This window comes from Mustela lutreola, chromosome X (assembly GCF_030435805.1).
Source record: "Mustela lutreola isolate mMusLut2 chromosome X, mMusLut2.pri, whole genome shotgun sequence".
NCBI classification, from domain to species: Eukaryota; Metazoa; Chordata; class Mammalia; order Carnivora; family Mustelidae; genus Mustela; species Mustela lutreola.
In genome coordinates, this window is record NC_081308.1 from 12,712,040 (window position 1) to 12,726,684 (window position 14,645).

The 14,645-nt window shown below is 43.5% G+C and overlaps 1 protein-coding gene across 2 annotated transcripts in view; it reads right to left on the minus strand.

The window, feature by feature from the left end:
- The window catches only part of CTPS2 (CTP synthase 2), a 100,199-nt gene that overhangs the window by 65,976 nt on the left and 19,578 nt on the right, over positions 1-14,645 (minus strand). For both annotated transcript variants that reach the window (XM_059157041.1, XM_059157042.1), the window contains exons 5-9: positions 8,781-8,897; positions 8,464-8,547; positions 7,757-7,837; positions 4,350-4,501; positions 743-875 (exon numbers count right to left, since the gene is read on the minus strand). In XM_059157041.1, the coding sequence (XP_059013024.1) occupies positions 743-875; positions 4,350-4,501; positions 7,757-7,837; positions 8,464-8,547; positions 8,781-8,897 (567 nt within the window). The remainder of the gene's footprint in view (positions 1-742; positions 876-4,349; positions 4,502-7,756; positions 7,838-8,463; positions 8,548-8,780; positions 8,898-14,645) is intronic.

The following is a 14,645-nucleotide window of genomic DNA, read 5'->3' on the forward strand; positions in this document are numbered from 1 at the left end:
TGAGAGAAAAGTCAGATGGGTCCTAAGTTGGAAGTTATTGAATTTCTTAGATGCATACATGTATCTTTTTGCGCATTATATAAATACTTCACCACTTAAATCAAGATCGTAAGGCTTGGGGTGCCTGGGTGGCTCAGTGGGTTAAGCCTCGGCCTTCGGCTCAGGTCATGGTCCCAGGGTCCTGGGATCGAGCCCCGCATCTCTCTGCTCAGCGGGGGGCCTGCTTCCCTTCCCCTCTCTCTCTCTGCCTGCCTCTCTGCCTACTTGTGATCTCTGTCTGTCAAATAAATAAATTAAATCTTTAAAAAAGATAAAAGGAATATCATTAAATATAACATAGATACATATGTCTAGAAAGCTATGCATCAAACTGGAAACAACAGGTATAGCAGAGAAGCAGGGTTTCAGGGAGGAGGGATCTCCCACTTTCTGCATTTTAGATGATGCTTTGTTTAAATTTCCTACACTGAACATGCACTACTTCTGTATGTAACAAAGACAAAGTCTAGACTCAAGCTATATATATGAAGTTCCCCAGACTTCATCGCATACACCTTTCCCCTTTGCTGACTTCTCTCTGTATCCTCTCAGTGGATTAAATCTTAGCCACAAGTTGGGCTATACACTCAGTACTGTGAGTCCTGGTGACAGCAATCCCGGCGGAAGTCTTGGGGATCCTTCAACACAACGCGAGATACCACAGTGAATGACTGAACTATGCGGAAGACCAGCAAGGGCTCACCATCAGGTTCAATTTGTGGTTGATGGCCAAGGCTGAATGTTCCAGGGCTTTGAACACGGAGGCGTAGCAGTCCCTGAGTTTGGTGTATTTGCCAACCAAGGCTATGGAGCATGTTTTCTGCAACCTTTCATACCTGAGATGAAAGACCAGCTTAAGGGTTATATGCATGTAATATAACATCACAAATATAATGACAGCCACTGTTCTTATCTCAAGGCACCTCTTAAAACCTGAAGGGCAGTCGAGCCTCGAACTTGATGTACTTGACTCAAATCCCCACTCCACTCCACCCCTGCGGAATGAAAATCTGAGTGCCAACAGATTGCAAAATCATAAGCAACCCCAATGTTGGCTTACATAAGCAGGCAGAGACATAAATCCACGGAAATTGTATCAGAGAAACAGTTAAAACCATTAAAAGTAAAAAAGCTCTCCCCATCTCATAAAAATGAGCTGTCCTTAAACTCATTTATAAGGTGACACTGTATAAGAAAAATGCATTCTGAATGTCAACAGGAAACATTTCAATATTAACTTTATAAGGTGACGTTATATAAGAAAATGCATTCAAACTGTCTACATTAAAAACGGTTACAGTTCCAGCAGGCCCACAAAGGAAGGTTATTCATGGCATGTCTGAAGAATGGCACTAAGATAACTATTTAAAATATTACAAGCCATTTACATCATTTTTATGAGAAAATTCCATTCCACCTAAGATGTTCAATCACATTTTACCACTAAAGACACAATGTTTACTGTTGCTTTTGTTAGGAACACTGTACAACGAACATGAAAATTGTCCGGTCTGGTCCTATGTATGTAGAAACGTCATCTTGGGGCTGAAGATGTTTTAGGGCCTGGAAGCAAACCCTTCCCCAAATACCTTAGAACAGAAAGGTTGCCGTGAGCGGGAACATTCCTCGCTCACAGGAGAAAAATGCAGAAGCGGCTAAGAAGTTCAAACTGACAGTAAAGGTGACTTCCGAGGAAGGTGACTGAAGAACCTCAGAGAAGTTAAACTGCTAAACCGAATTTTACGTCACTCGGGAGACTGCGTGGCTGCACAGGCTCCCCCTCATCCCTACATAAAGGACACTGGTGACAAAGCAAGTTGGTATCAAGGCAAGATTCCAATGCAATGTCAGAGGGAAGCGCTGTCCACGCCAGGTTTGGGCCTGGGGAACTGGTGATCACAACCACGTTTGAGCACATCTGCTGGAATGAGCCCTTCTCCCTTATTCTCACGCCGCCACGGAAGGGAGGATGGCCCAGGGGCAAGGGCTGCCATCCAGGAAGGTTATGTATCCTGAACGCACTCCCTTTGTGCTCTCTTCACTCTCGGGGCCTGCACGTGAGGCTCACGTGGCCCTGTCTGGACCAGCCAAGCTCTCACCTGCCCTGGACCTAACTCCAGGCCCACTTTGCAGGCCCATTCCACACGCAGGTCCCCGGGGAGGTGAGCTGTCTCCACTTTGTCTGGGGTCCCAGAAGAGCTCTGCCATCCAATTCAACCAGGGACCCCTGGCCTCTGGACAGCACTGGATCTCCATGAACAAGGCTCCCCTTTGACCCCTGCTTGCTGCCTTGTATCTCTCTACAGGCTGTACTGAAGGGACAGTACCTACCATCATTACCAATAAACCCACAACACCACTAGAAACCGATGCTCAATATTCCTTTTGCTTAAAGACTGTGGTGAGCTGAATGGTGGCCCCCAAAACCTATGTCCTCCAGAACCTGTGGATGTGACCATATCTGGAAGAAGGGTCTTTGCAGATACAATTAAGTTAAGACAAGCATCCTTATACAAGGTTGGGGGGGGGGTAGGCGGAGAGAGAGAGAGAGAGAGAAGTAGAGAAGTGGAGAGACACAGAGAAGGCCACGTAATGACAGAGGCAGAAAGTGGGCTCCCTTGGAGCCTCTGGAAGAAACCAATCCTGCTGATGCCTTGCTTTTGAACTTCGGACCTTCACAACTGATAGTTTATGCCACCCAGTTGGTAGTCACTTGTTCCAGCAGCCAAGAAACTGACATGAAGAGCAGACACTGGCTTTTAAAAGCACAGCACCTCGGAGTATAATTTAGAGCAATTTCCAATAAAAGGAGTTACAGACTAAAATTTCTAATGCTTAAAGAGGATCAGCCCCAAGCTACTCAGAAAATTCCCCCAAAGCTACTAATTCCTTAAGCATTCTGGAGGGCTGGAGCTTAACTGTATCATCATGCAAGACAGTACTCAAGTTCAGAAACTGCACTTTGGCCCTGATTTTACTTGTCCCAGAGATTCAAAGACACTTTTTTAAATTTGTAAGTGACAGGGCAAGAACACTTCAATCTACTGATCATCTACCAAAGTGAGTGATTTCGTCACCTTCAAACCACTTTAATTATTGTTACCAACCTCAGTAACCAATACTCAGCGCCCAATGCGAGATTAAGGTCTTACGTGTTTTCTCTCATCATTATCACAATGTGGGTACTAGTTATATATGGGTGCCAGAGAGGTTAAGTAATCTACCCAAACGCACACAGCTAGTGAGAGGAGAAGCTGGGATCTCAATCCAGAGTGCCTGATGCCAGAGCTTATCTTTTTTTTTCCAATTGAAATACAAGTGACAAATAACATTATATTAGGTTCAGGGATACAACATAGTGATTCAGTGTTTCTATGTATCACGAAACGATCACCACAATAAGTCTAATTAACATCCATCACCACACAGTTACAATTTTTTTTTCTTATGATGAGAACTTTCAAGATCTACTCCTTAGCAACACCAGAGCCGACGTTTCTCACCGCTGTCCACTACCTAAGCAACACAAAAAAGCCAGGCAGTCAGGACTTTATGGAGTGATGCCTTGTCTACATTTAGTCAAAGAAAATAGGTGACAGGGATTTAATTTCCACATGAACTTCCAAGGAGACAAGCCTTGTTGAAATTAATATCATTGTCTGAAAGCTAGAACCTGTCTGAGGTTTTAATAACAATGCTGCCAGTTAATAACTCCAGGATGGAGCAATAATGACAGAGCCTAAACCTCTCATTTAAAAGGGATTTACTTTAGGAAATGTTAGCCAAGTCTTTAAAAACAAGCAAAACAGGGGCACCTAGCTGGCTCAGCTGGAAGACCTCGTGACTCTTGATTTCAGGGTCCTTGAGTCTGATCCCCACATTGGGTGTAGATACGACTAAAAAATATATAAACAAACTTAAAAAAAAAAAAAAAAAAAAACAAAAAAAAACAAGCAAAACAAACCAAAAAATCTGTGACATTTAAACCCATTTAAAATGTTTGGAAACTGAGAAATCAATCAATCCGTCAAAAAGCTTCCAGATTTTGAAAGAAAAAAAAAAATCATTCCAGAATCCAAATTCCTTCTATTCACTTTCATTTAAGTAGGACAAAATCAAAAGCCCCAGAAATCTTCAAAGAATACAGCAAAACACTCTACCAAAGTATTAAAGCTTTAGATAATCTATACCAAAACATATACATACAGAAAGCTGAATGTGGCATAGGTATCCTTTAAGGTATGTCTCAATCCTACCCCCAAACCCAAGAATTATTATTAAAGATTACATCAATAATTCCTTTCACGTACCTGTCAGCCATATTTCTCCACTTGAAAAGCAAATGACTTGCAGAATCACCAATGGGCAGATCCAATCTCTCCTTAAAATATTTAACAATGCCTTGTTCCTCCAAAAGCACAGGCACTCGATATGTGGATGAAACATCATGGATACATATGACCTGTTTAATGATGATAAAACACCATATTTAAATGGAACACCTCAAATATGCCACAAGAAGGAGTTCAAGAATGAGCCAAAAATCAAGAGACATGTAAGTTTATTTATACTGAAGAAAACCAAGAGCCCAGTGACCCAAACAAGAGGCAGAATTAACACAAGCTTACTTTGATCTAATTATAAAACTCTTTGAACACATTATTCCAATTCTGGAAACATGGATGCCATGATAGAATCAATTATATATATATATATATATATATATATATATATATATGGTCTTTGTTCTCAATTCCTGGCACAAAGCTTCAAAACCCTTTGGAAATTCCTGAGTGACAGGTGCATCTTTGTTATGCCAATGAGGCGACTCCTGGTGGCCCCTAGATGGCTTCAGGATGGGAGGTGGTCACGAGAAAACCCAAGCAGGATTGGAAACTTTCAGCCCCCTGACCTCCAGGGATAATAAGGGGGCTGGAAAATGAGTTTGACCTTGAGCTTGGGATCCTCCCATGCTTTGCCCTGTGTATCTCTTTATCCGGCTGTTCCTCCACACTCTTTATAATCAAATTGCTGGTAATAAGTATGACATTTTCCTGAGTTCCATGAATCATTCTAGAGAATTATTGAACCTGAGGGGGTTATGGGAAGCCCCAAATCTGTAGTCAGCCAGGCAGAAGTGTCGGTGGCTCAGGAACACTGGAAACTTGTGGCTGGTGACTGAAGTGGGGGGCCGTCTTGTAAAGAACTCCGCCCTCAGTGTGCGGAACCCCACTCCAAGTGGTTAGTGTCACAGCTGAACTGCAGGACCCCAGCTGGTATCCGAGAATGGGTATTGACACATGGATGCTTTATGGGTCAATACCTAAGACACATGGCCCAAGGCATCATCTAAGTCCAAGCTAAAGCAGTAACATTGAATATGTGCATTGTGTCTTCTCAATGTGGTTGTGTGGCTCGTGTGTGTGTGTGCGCTCGTGTGTGTTCATTTGTTGCTGTTGCTACTGCTGTCTACTCTCTTCCCTTGGATAAATTTTCAAGCACACACTGAACCCAGTCAAAGCAATTAGTACACCTGTTTGAACGGCGCCTTCCAAGGTGGTACGGTTCTTTTTCACACTTACCCTAACGAGCTCTCACCGCTGTCTCGAGTATATCTAAGGGGCCACCGGCAGGCATTTAAGGATCTGCCACATTCTCAATCAATGCCAAGAAATATTCTGCTCATTCTGTGTGTTCAGTTCTTCCCAAAGCTATAGCTAAATCCACTCCAAAGTTCCTAAGCTGTTTGCGCGTCACCAACTTGATACCTAGGACCACTGCACCTCACTTGTGCATTCACTGAAGCAATTCGAAGTGCCAAGATGCCACTGACGTAAGCTCCAGCTCCGCTACTAATTACAACTAAATCTCTGGGCAGCCCAAACTCCCATGCTGGAAGACGTGGCATGTGGAACTCTACTCATTCATGCTCTGGTCCAGAGAGAGATTTTTTTTCAAATGTCATGGTAACAACCACATCCAGAGAGATGCCTCTGACCCTCCATTCCTTCCACAGGAAACCAGAGAAGAAGATCTTTAAATGCCAGTTCACTAGGAACCAAGAAATGGGAGCGTTAACTCACATCAGAAAAAAAGATGTGCTGAAAAATGGCTAATAAACTAGCCTGTGGGCTGCTCGGATAGAATTCTTCGTAACTATCGTTCTATCGAAAACAGGCTTTGGGGGCGCCTGGGTGGCTCAGTCTTTAAGCGTCTGCCTTTGACTTAGGTCATGATCCCAGATTCCTGGGATCGAGCCCCACATCGGGCTCCCTGCTCAGTGGGAAGCCTGCTTCTTCTCCCTCTCCCACTCGCCCTGCTTGTGTTCCCTCTCTCGCTGTCTCACTCTCTGTCAAATAAATAAATAAAATCTTAAAAGAAAAGAAAAAACAGGATCAGTAGGGTTAGAAATTTGCACACTTCCCTTCTCAGAGCTCTCAGTAACCCAACTCTGAAAACTTTATCAGGCAGGAGGCTGTGTGACCCTGGTATCCTGGATCCAGAAATCCTGATATAGAAATCTGAGGTGATGATTTTTAGGCTTCAGAGAACCCAGGGCTAAACTGAAGAAAACAAAAGTCTCTCCAGAGGCGCCTGGGTGGCTCAGTGGGTTAAGCTTCTGCCTTCGGCTCAGGTCATGATCTCAAGGTCCTGGGATCGAGCCCTACATCAGGCTCTCTGCTCATTGGGGAGCCTGCTTCCCTCTCTCTCTCTGCCTGCCTCTCTGCCTACTTGTGATCTCTCTTTCTCCCTGTCAAATTAAAAAAAAAAAAGAAAGATTAAAAAAAAAAAAGAAAAGAAAGAAATCTGAGGCGATGATTTTTAGGCTTCAGAGAACCCAGGGCTAAACTGAAGAAAACAAAAGTCTCTCCAGGGGTGCCTGGGTGGCTCAGTGGCTTAAAGCCTCTGCCTTCGGCTCAGGTCATGATCCCAGGGTCCTGGGATCGAGCTCCACATCGGGCTCTCTGCTCAATAGGAAGCCTGCTTCCTCCTCTCTCTCTGCCTGCTTCTCTGCCTACTTGTGATCTCTCTCTGACAAATAAATAAATAAAATCTTTAAAACAAAACAAAAGTCTCTCCAAACCTCACCCTTTTCCTGAGCACCATTCATACCACCTTTTAAACTATAGCCAACCCTGAGCCCTTACACGAAAGCCTTCTTGCAAACAAAAGATAGATAAGAGAATGAAAGAAAAAAGAAAAAGCTCTCCAGTACCCAGGTGGAAAGTCTCGCAGGACAGAGGACTTGAGCCCAAATCACAGTACGGTTTCTAGAGCAGGGAACAGAACTGAGGCCACTGATGGACTCAGTGGCGATGGTGTGAACGTCCGTATAACGTGCAGTCCGGGCAAAGTTACGCTGTAACATGGGCAAAGGAGAAATTGGAGCGAAAGCAGGCAGCGGCCTAGAAGCACAAGACAAACAGAAAACAAGCAGGCTTCGCGGGCTTCTCTCCCTGGTTCGAAAGCCCTCCTGGTTTTGTCCCTGTAACATAAGGAGTGATGATACAAAGAGATCATGATCTAGGTAAGGAAATTGGGAGTCTCAGGTTGTTCACTGAAGGGCAAGGAAGCCGGGGCTGGCTGGATATGACTCTCCCAAGGCTTTCCTAATTAGTGCCATGAAAAGTAGGACAGTCATTCCAGAGAGTCCAAACATTCGCGTCTGCAGAACTGCCTGCCTGCAAGTCATTAAAAGGCAAAGAGCAGCACTCACCTGTTCGGGGTTCACGTGACAAAACATAGAAATCTTTTCCTTCGCAGCCATCTCGATGGGCGTTGAACTTCGGCAGACAATCTGTCAAAGTCGGGTGTGCACAGGTCAGCAAGCAGGAATCGGGCGGTTCCTGCCACCATTCGTTTGCGGGAGGAGGCTATGTTAATTTCTTCTTACAACCGGAGACTTGACTGAGTGCGTACCAGTTCATTCTGGGCAAGTCCATGGGACTATTAGAAACACCTGAGCGCTAATGTGAGCAAGTGTAATCAACTCGAGTCCACCAGGAAGGGCTCAGAATGCCAAGGCATCTCTCGTAAACAAGAGTGAAGGCTCACAAATGCCTCTTTTACAGGAGCTGAGCTAGAGGGGGGCGTGGCAAGCGTTTTCTCTAAAGGGCCAGACAGTAAACACTGTAGCTTTTGCAAGTCAAGAAGCTACCGTCCCGGGGCGCCTGGGTGGCTCAGTGGGTTAAGCCTCTACCTTCGGCTCAGGTCATGATCTCAGGGTCCTGGGATCAAGTCCCACATCGGGCTCTCTGCTCAGCAGGGAGCCTGCTTCCTCCTCTCTCTCTGCCTGCCTCTCTGCCTACTTGGGATCTCTCTCTGTCAAATAAATAAATAAAATCTTAAAAAAAAAAGAAAAAAAAGAAAAAGAAAGAAATGAAGGTCCTATTCCAAGAAATTTATCCATTCTCAGTAACTCACCAGATCAGGAGACAGGCCCAACCCCCTCAGTGCACGAACACTGTTTTGTGTGGGCTTCGTTTTTTGTTCTCCGGTAGCACTGGGCTGAAAAGAAATGGGTCACTGTTAATATATTGGATATTTAGCTCTTCTGCATAATTAAGGGCTCCCTAGTTTAAAATGTGGAAAAAACAGGCAGACAGTCTCCCCTTTGCTGTCCTGCCCGCTGTTCCCTTGCAGTGTATTCAATAAACTTCTATCTCCTTTTAAAAAAAAAATGTGGAATAAACAGAATATCACAGGAAGATATATAGAAGTTGCTTATCTGGAAAGCTCACCTGGGGGACAAGGCTAACATGGATATTACAGAAATTCTCTTTTTTGGCTTTAAACTGGAATTGTCTGAATGCTTCCACAAACGGCATCCCTTCAATGTCTCCAATGGTGCCACCCAACTGGGAACAGAAAAAAAAAAAAGACACAAGTGACCTTCCACTGTATACAGACTAATAGAAGCATTATTAATAATCAGTGAGTGCAAGAACAGAAGTTTATAAATATACTAAAAATCATGGAATTGTATACTTAAATCTGTTGAAATTTATGATAGATAAATTAAACCTCACTAAGCTGTTTGACGCAAAACAGAAAAGCACTGTACATCTCAGAAAGACAGACTGGAAACTAGAAAGGAAACTAAGAAGAAAGGATGCAGGATAACATAGCCAGGTAAGCAGGTAAGAGAACAGGCAGAGCGTCAAGAAGGGGAAAAAAGGCAAGGTCAAGGAGGGCTTTAAGGGGTGCCTGGGTGGTTCAGTCTGTTAAGCGTCTGACTCCTCGTTTTGGCTCAGGTCCTAATCTCGTGGTCCTGGGATGGAGCCCCAAGTCAGGTTCCATGCTCAGTGGGGAGTCTGCTTGAGATTCTCACTCTCCCTCTCCCTCTGCCCTTCACCACCCAAAATAAATCAATAAATCTTTATTTTGTAAAAAGATCTTATCTATCTATCTAAGAGTGAGAGTACAAGCAGAGGGAGCAACAGAGGGAGAAGGAGAAGCAGGTTCTGCACCGAGCAAGGAGCCTGATGTGGGGCTCGATCCCGGGACCCCAGGATCATGACCCAAGCCGAAGGCAGATGCTTAACTGACTGAGCCACCCAGGCACCCCAATGAATAAATCTTTTTTCTTCTTCTTCTTCTTCTTTTTTTAAGGTTTTATTTATTTATTTGACAGAGAGAGAGAGAGTTCACAAGTAGGCAGAGAGAGAGGGAGAAGCAGACTCCCTGCTGAGCAGAGGGCCCGATGTGGGGCTTGATCCCAGGACCCTGAGATCATGACCTGAGCTGAAGGCAAAGGCTTAATCCACTGAGCCACCCAGGCACCCAAATCTTTTTTTTTTAAAGGAGAATTTTAAGAATGACCTGATTCCTGTGTTTATAATACTATACTGCCTGTTGTGTGGAGATATGGACTAAGTTAAGTAAATGAATTCTTCTATCACTGATTCAGTTGAATTTTACAGATAGTAAACCCCCCCACCCAGAAAAATGGGGATCATTATAAAGCTGACAACACTTCATCTCACCAAGATTGAAAAAAAAAAGTGTACAAAAAAGGGAAGGCTTTTTTTTTTTTTTTAAGAGTTTATTTATGTATTTGAGAGACAGAGCACAAACAGGGGGATCAGCAGGCAGAGGAAGAAGCAGACTCCCCGCTGAGCAGGGACCATGATGCGGGGCTTTTTCCCAGGATGCTGACATCATGACCTGAGCCAAAAGTAGATGCTTAACCGACTGAGCCACCCAGGCACTCCAGGAAGGCTTTAATGGAAGGGAATTCATAAGCAGGTGAAAAGATCCAGAACACAGGCCACTGAGGAGTGAGATCAGCTAGTTTCTACCCGTGGACCATGTGGAAGGTAGAACGCAAATCCAGTGACGCTATGAGAAAAGGTGGGAGCCACCCGGGCCTGCCTCTCTTTCTCTCTCTCTCCCTCTCCATGTACACACACACACACACACACACACACACACACACCCCTCCTGCAGACTTCTGAACAGTCTCGGCAATGGTGGTATTACTCGAATTAACTACTATTAAAACGTGCTGCCTTTCTGAAACAAGTCCTTCCAAAAGCCCCAGTGATATTCTTGACAGCGTAATCCTTTGACAAATGTTAACTTAATTTACAATGTGCTTCCAACAAGTACGGCATTTTTTTTTTAAGATTTTACTTATTTGACAGAGAGAGAGGGAACACAAGCAGGGGGAGCAGGACAGGGAGAAGCAGGCTTCCCGCCGAGCAGCGAGCCCGATGTGGGCCTCAATCCCACAACCCTGGGATCATGACCTGAGCCAAAGGCAGAAGCTTAATGACAGAGCCACTCAGGCGCCCAAGGTGTTTTTTTTAATGTAAGGCATTTTAAAATAAGCATTGACTTTAGGATAACATTTGCCTCAACCTACTCATCCTCATCATACTTAAATACTTTAAGACTATCACAAGGATTTTAAAATTAATTCTCTAGCCTTTGAGGATCTACTGCACACTCAATACTATAAATGAGGTACTGAAAAGAACTTAAGACAACGGTGCTCCTGAGGAGCTCAGAATTTATCAAGGAAAATTAGGCAGCACTAAAGAACAATAATCCAGAGTAAAACTTGGGGTTCCCAGCCGGCTCAGTCATTAAAGTGTGGGATTCTTGATCTCAGGGTCATGGGTTCAAGCCCCACATTTGAGTGTAGAGAGTACTTAAATAAATAAAACTAAAAAAAGGGGGGGGCGGTAAAACTTAGGCGTTAATTGGAATGATCTGGATGCTGATAAGAAGAGGTCATGGCGGGATCAGTCCCAGAATCCACTATCTTCTTTGGCTTCAGCTACCTGAGTAGGTCCAAAATCTACTAGGAGCCCCAACCTTTCTTCCCAGCACAACTGGGTTGTGGAGCCAACCCGTCCTTGACATCATGGATGACTCAGCACTGACTCAAACTTCGCATGGCCCAAACAGAACTCTCCCTGGGCCCGTATCTCTGAGTGTCTCCTATTCTTAGCGCAAGTGTCTCTTCCTACTAACCATCCTTGATCCCTCCCTTTTCCTCATCGGATCCAGCCCGGTGGGTCATACCTGCAAAACCTCTTGAAAATCTCTCCACTGCTCTCTATATCTAGTGCCAGCACCTTAGACACCCACGCCAACGCTGCCTTTTGCCAGGACAATGGCAATAATCTAAACCAGGGGGTGGTGACTATGGCCTGCTGCTTGTTTTTCTATATAAAGTTGTATTGGTTGGCACAGAGCTGTGACTGTTTACTTACACACTGCCTATGGCTGCTTTCATACTACAACAGCAGACCTGACTCTCTGCCCGCCTCCCAATCTAAATGCCCTCTGAGCGTCTACCCTCTCCCGTGTTACCATCAAATCATTTGTCACATACCAACAGAGTGACCTTATAAAAACTCAGAATACAAAAAAACAAAAATTATTTTGAATCTCTCTCTCCTGGGGCGCCTGGGTGGCTCAGTGGGCTAAAGCCTCTGCTTTTGGCTCAGGTCATGATCTCAGGGTCCTGGGATCGAGCCCTGATAGGCTCTCTGCTCAGTGGGAAGCCTTCTCCCCCCACCCCACGCCTGCCTCTCTGCCTACTTGTGATCTCTGTCTGTCAAATAAATAAATAAAATATATTTTTTAAAATTTTTAACCCACTGAGCCACCCAGGCGCCCCTAAATTTTTAAATATGCCACTTTGCCATGAAGATTATTTTGAGTTAAAAGCAATCAAAACCCAGCAGATTCAGGAAAAGTTCCCTCCTTCCCTCTCAACTGCTTACAATTACATTGGAAAGTGGAGAATCCCGGTACCAGGAAGAGAGCCATCACCAGAGATTCCTCTTTACCTAAGAAACTAAGCTGCATAACAGGGAAGTCTTTGTTGTCCAAACATCTTTGCCTCTCTGCAAATGGTCTTCCTCCCCTCTGTAACCTGCAGGCCTCTACCCTCTCCTTGGTTGGGGATATCATGTTAACCTCATTTTGCCTGTCTGCTTTGGAATCTCTCATGTTCATATGAACTTTCTATACAAATGTAACTAAACCATTGTTTGATTTTTCTCATATTAATCTGTTTCATGTCAGTTTGATTTTTAGACCAGCCAGAAGAACCTTGAAGGGTAACAGTAAAATTTTCTAACTCCAACAGGGTTTAGCTTACTGCTCATCCCAGAACAGAGGGTCTCAAAATTTAATTATAAGTCCTAGGTAACAGCATTCTAGTACCTGTTATCATCATTATAATGGAATCAAACTAAGGAATCTCAGGACTACATTGCTACAGAAAAAAATTATTCTTTGGTAATTTTAAGTCAGATAACAAAACATAATTAAAATTCAAGCTTCCTGGGATGGAACAGATGTGACCTTTCTGTAGGAGAATGACAAACTTAATTATGAAAATCCTAGAAATACCACATGCAATCAGGAAATTGGCAGGGGGTGAGGGGCTGAAGTCCTTGCTCACCAACTGCAATGTACCAGAATCTAATGAGAAAAAATCTTGGGGGGGGGGGGTTGAAAAAAGGCCTGCACTTAAACTAAACCATATAGGGACATCTGTTTTGTCATAGGTGTACTCTGGTAATCAACAGGCAATCGAAGGGAAAAAAAAAAAAAAAAAAAAAGAGGCAAAAACTTTAAACTTTATCCACTTCTGCCCTCACATGGCTTAAAATGGTACTGCACTCCCTCAGCCAATTTGGAAGGTCAGAAACCTTCAGTATTATAACTAGAATACGTTAATTATTTCCCCCACACAACAAGGAAAATATCGCCTATAACAATATTTTAAGATTTATCCAGAATTGAAATCGAAGCAACAGCAAATTTATGAGATGTGCAACGTCTGCTTTGCTTTAAGGAAAGGATTCTTCTTTTTTGAAATAAAGAGAAAGACAGAAAGAAAGAATTTATTTCGTTAAGCTAAGCATAAATTATTTCAGGCTTATGTGGAGATGACCTGGACTTCTTAACAAATGAAGACTGTTAGCTCCACTGATCTGAAAAGTAAGAGCCTCACAAAGGCTTTGGAGACATTTCAACCACATCTACCCGCTTAAAACTGAAAATTTGCTTGATGGCCCTTCTTCAAAAGCTTAAATCATGCACAAACACAAATGTTGAGCACAACTTAAAACGAACCCAAAAGGATGCCTGACCTAGTGTCCAATAAGCCAAAATAAACATTAGGGTTATATGAAGAAGGAGTTATGCTGGGGACAACTTGTCAGTTTCTCCGTTTCCATCAAATTAAAAATGAAGACCATGAGTCCCAGAAAAGAGGAGTCAGATCACATTTGCATTTATAGGCCTAGCAGCTATAATCGGAGCTAGTGCATATTAAGTACTAAATTAATGCTTTCTAAGCCAAAAAAATCCATTTAAGAGCAGGATGGAAAACTAATAATAAAGACCATAGACGTAAAAAAACAATTCGCAAGTACAGACCTAAAATGCTTCCCTGTTGTTTCTTGAGATGGAAATTTCAGTTTAATTTGAGATGTCACTGGGGCACCTGGGTGGCTCAGTGGGTTAAGCATCTGCCTTCAGCTCGGGTCCTGATCCCAGGGCTCTGAGATCAAGCTCCAAGTGGAGCTTTCTGCTCAGCAGGGAGTCTGCGTCTCACCCTACTTTTGCTCTCTGTCTCGCTCTCAAATAAATAAAATCTTTTTTAAAAAATATGAGATGTCATTGAGAATTCTTGATTTTATTGTACAAATGCAATCTCCAACAATGAGAGTCTGAATCTATAGTATACATCTTTGTAAGATGAAGGCTAAGAGAATCAGATGTACTGACCCCAGAAGGAAACATGAAAGCTTTCTTCAAGGATGATTCTCAAAAAATAACAGACAGAAAACTGAGAACATGAAAAAGAAGTGTCAAGAAGGCTCATCCTCAGGTCAAATTGGGCTTATATTTTAATGTTGTTCAAAGACAGCTCGATTTTACACTAAAAAAAAAAAATAGATTTCCCCCAAGTCAGAAGGGGTGGAGGAGGGCAACGAGAAACGTTCTAAGGATGAGGGCAAGGCTCATTCTGGAAAGCTTCACGTCTGAGGAAAACTGCTTGGAAACAGGGCAGTGAGGGTACCCGCAACTATGAGATCTCTGCAGCTGCTCAGAACCCCCTTCCTGTATGGCCT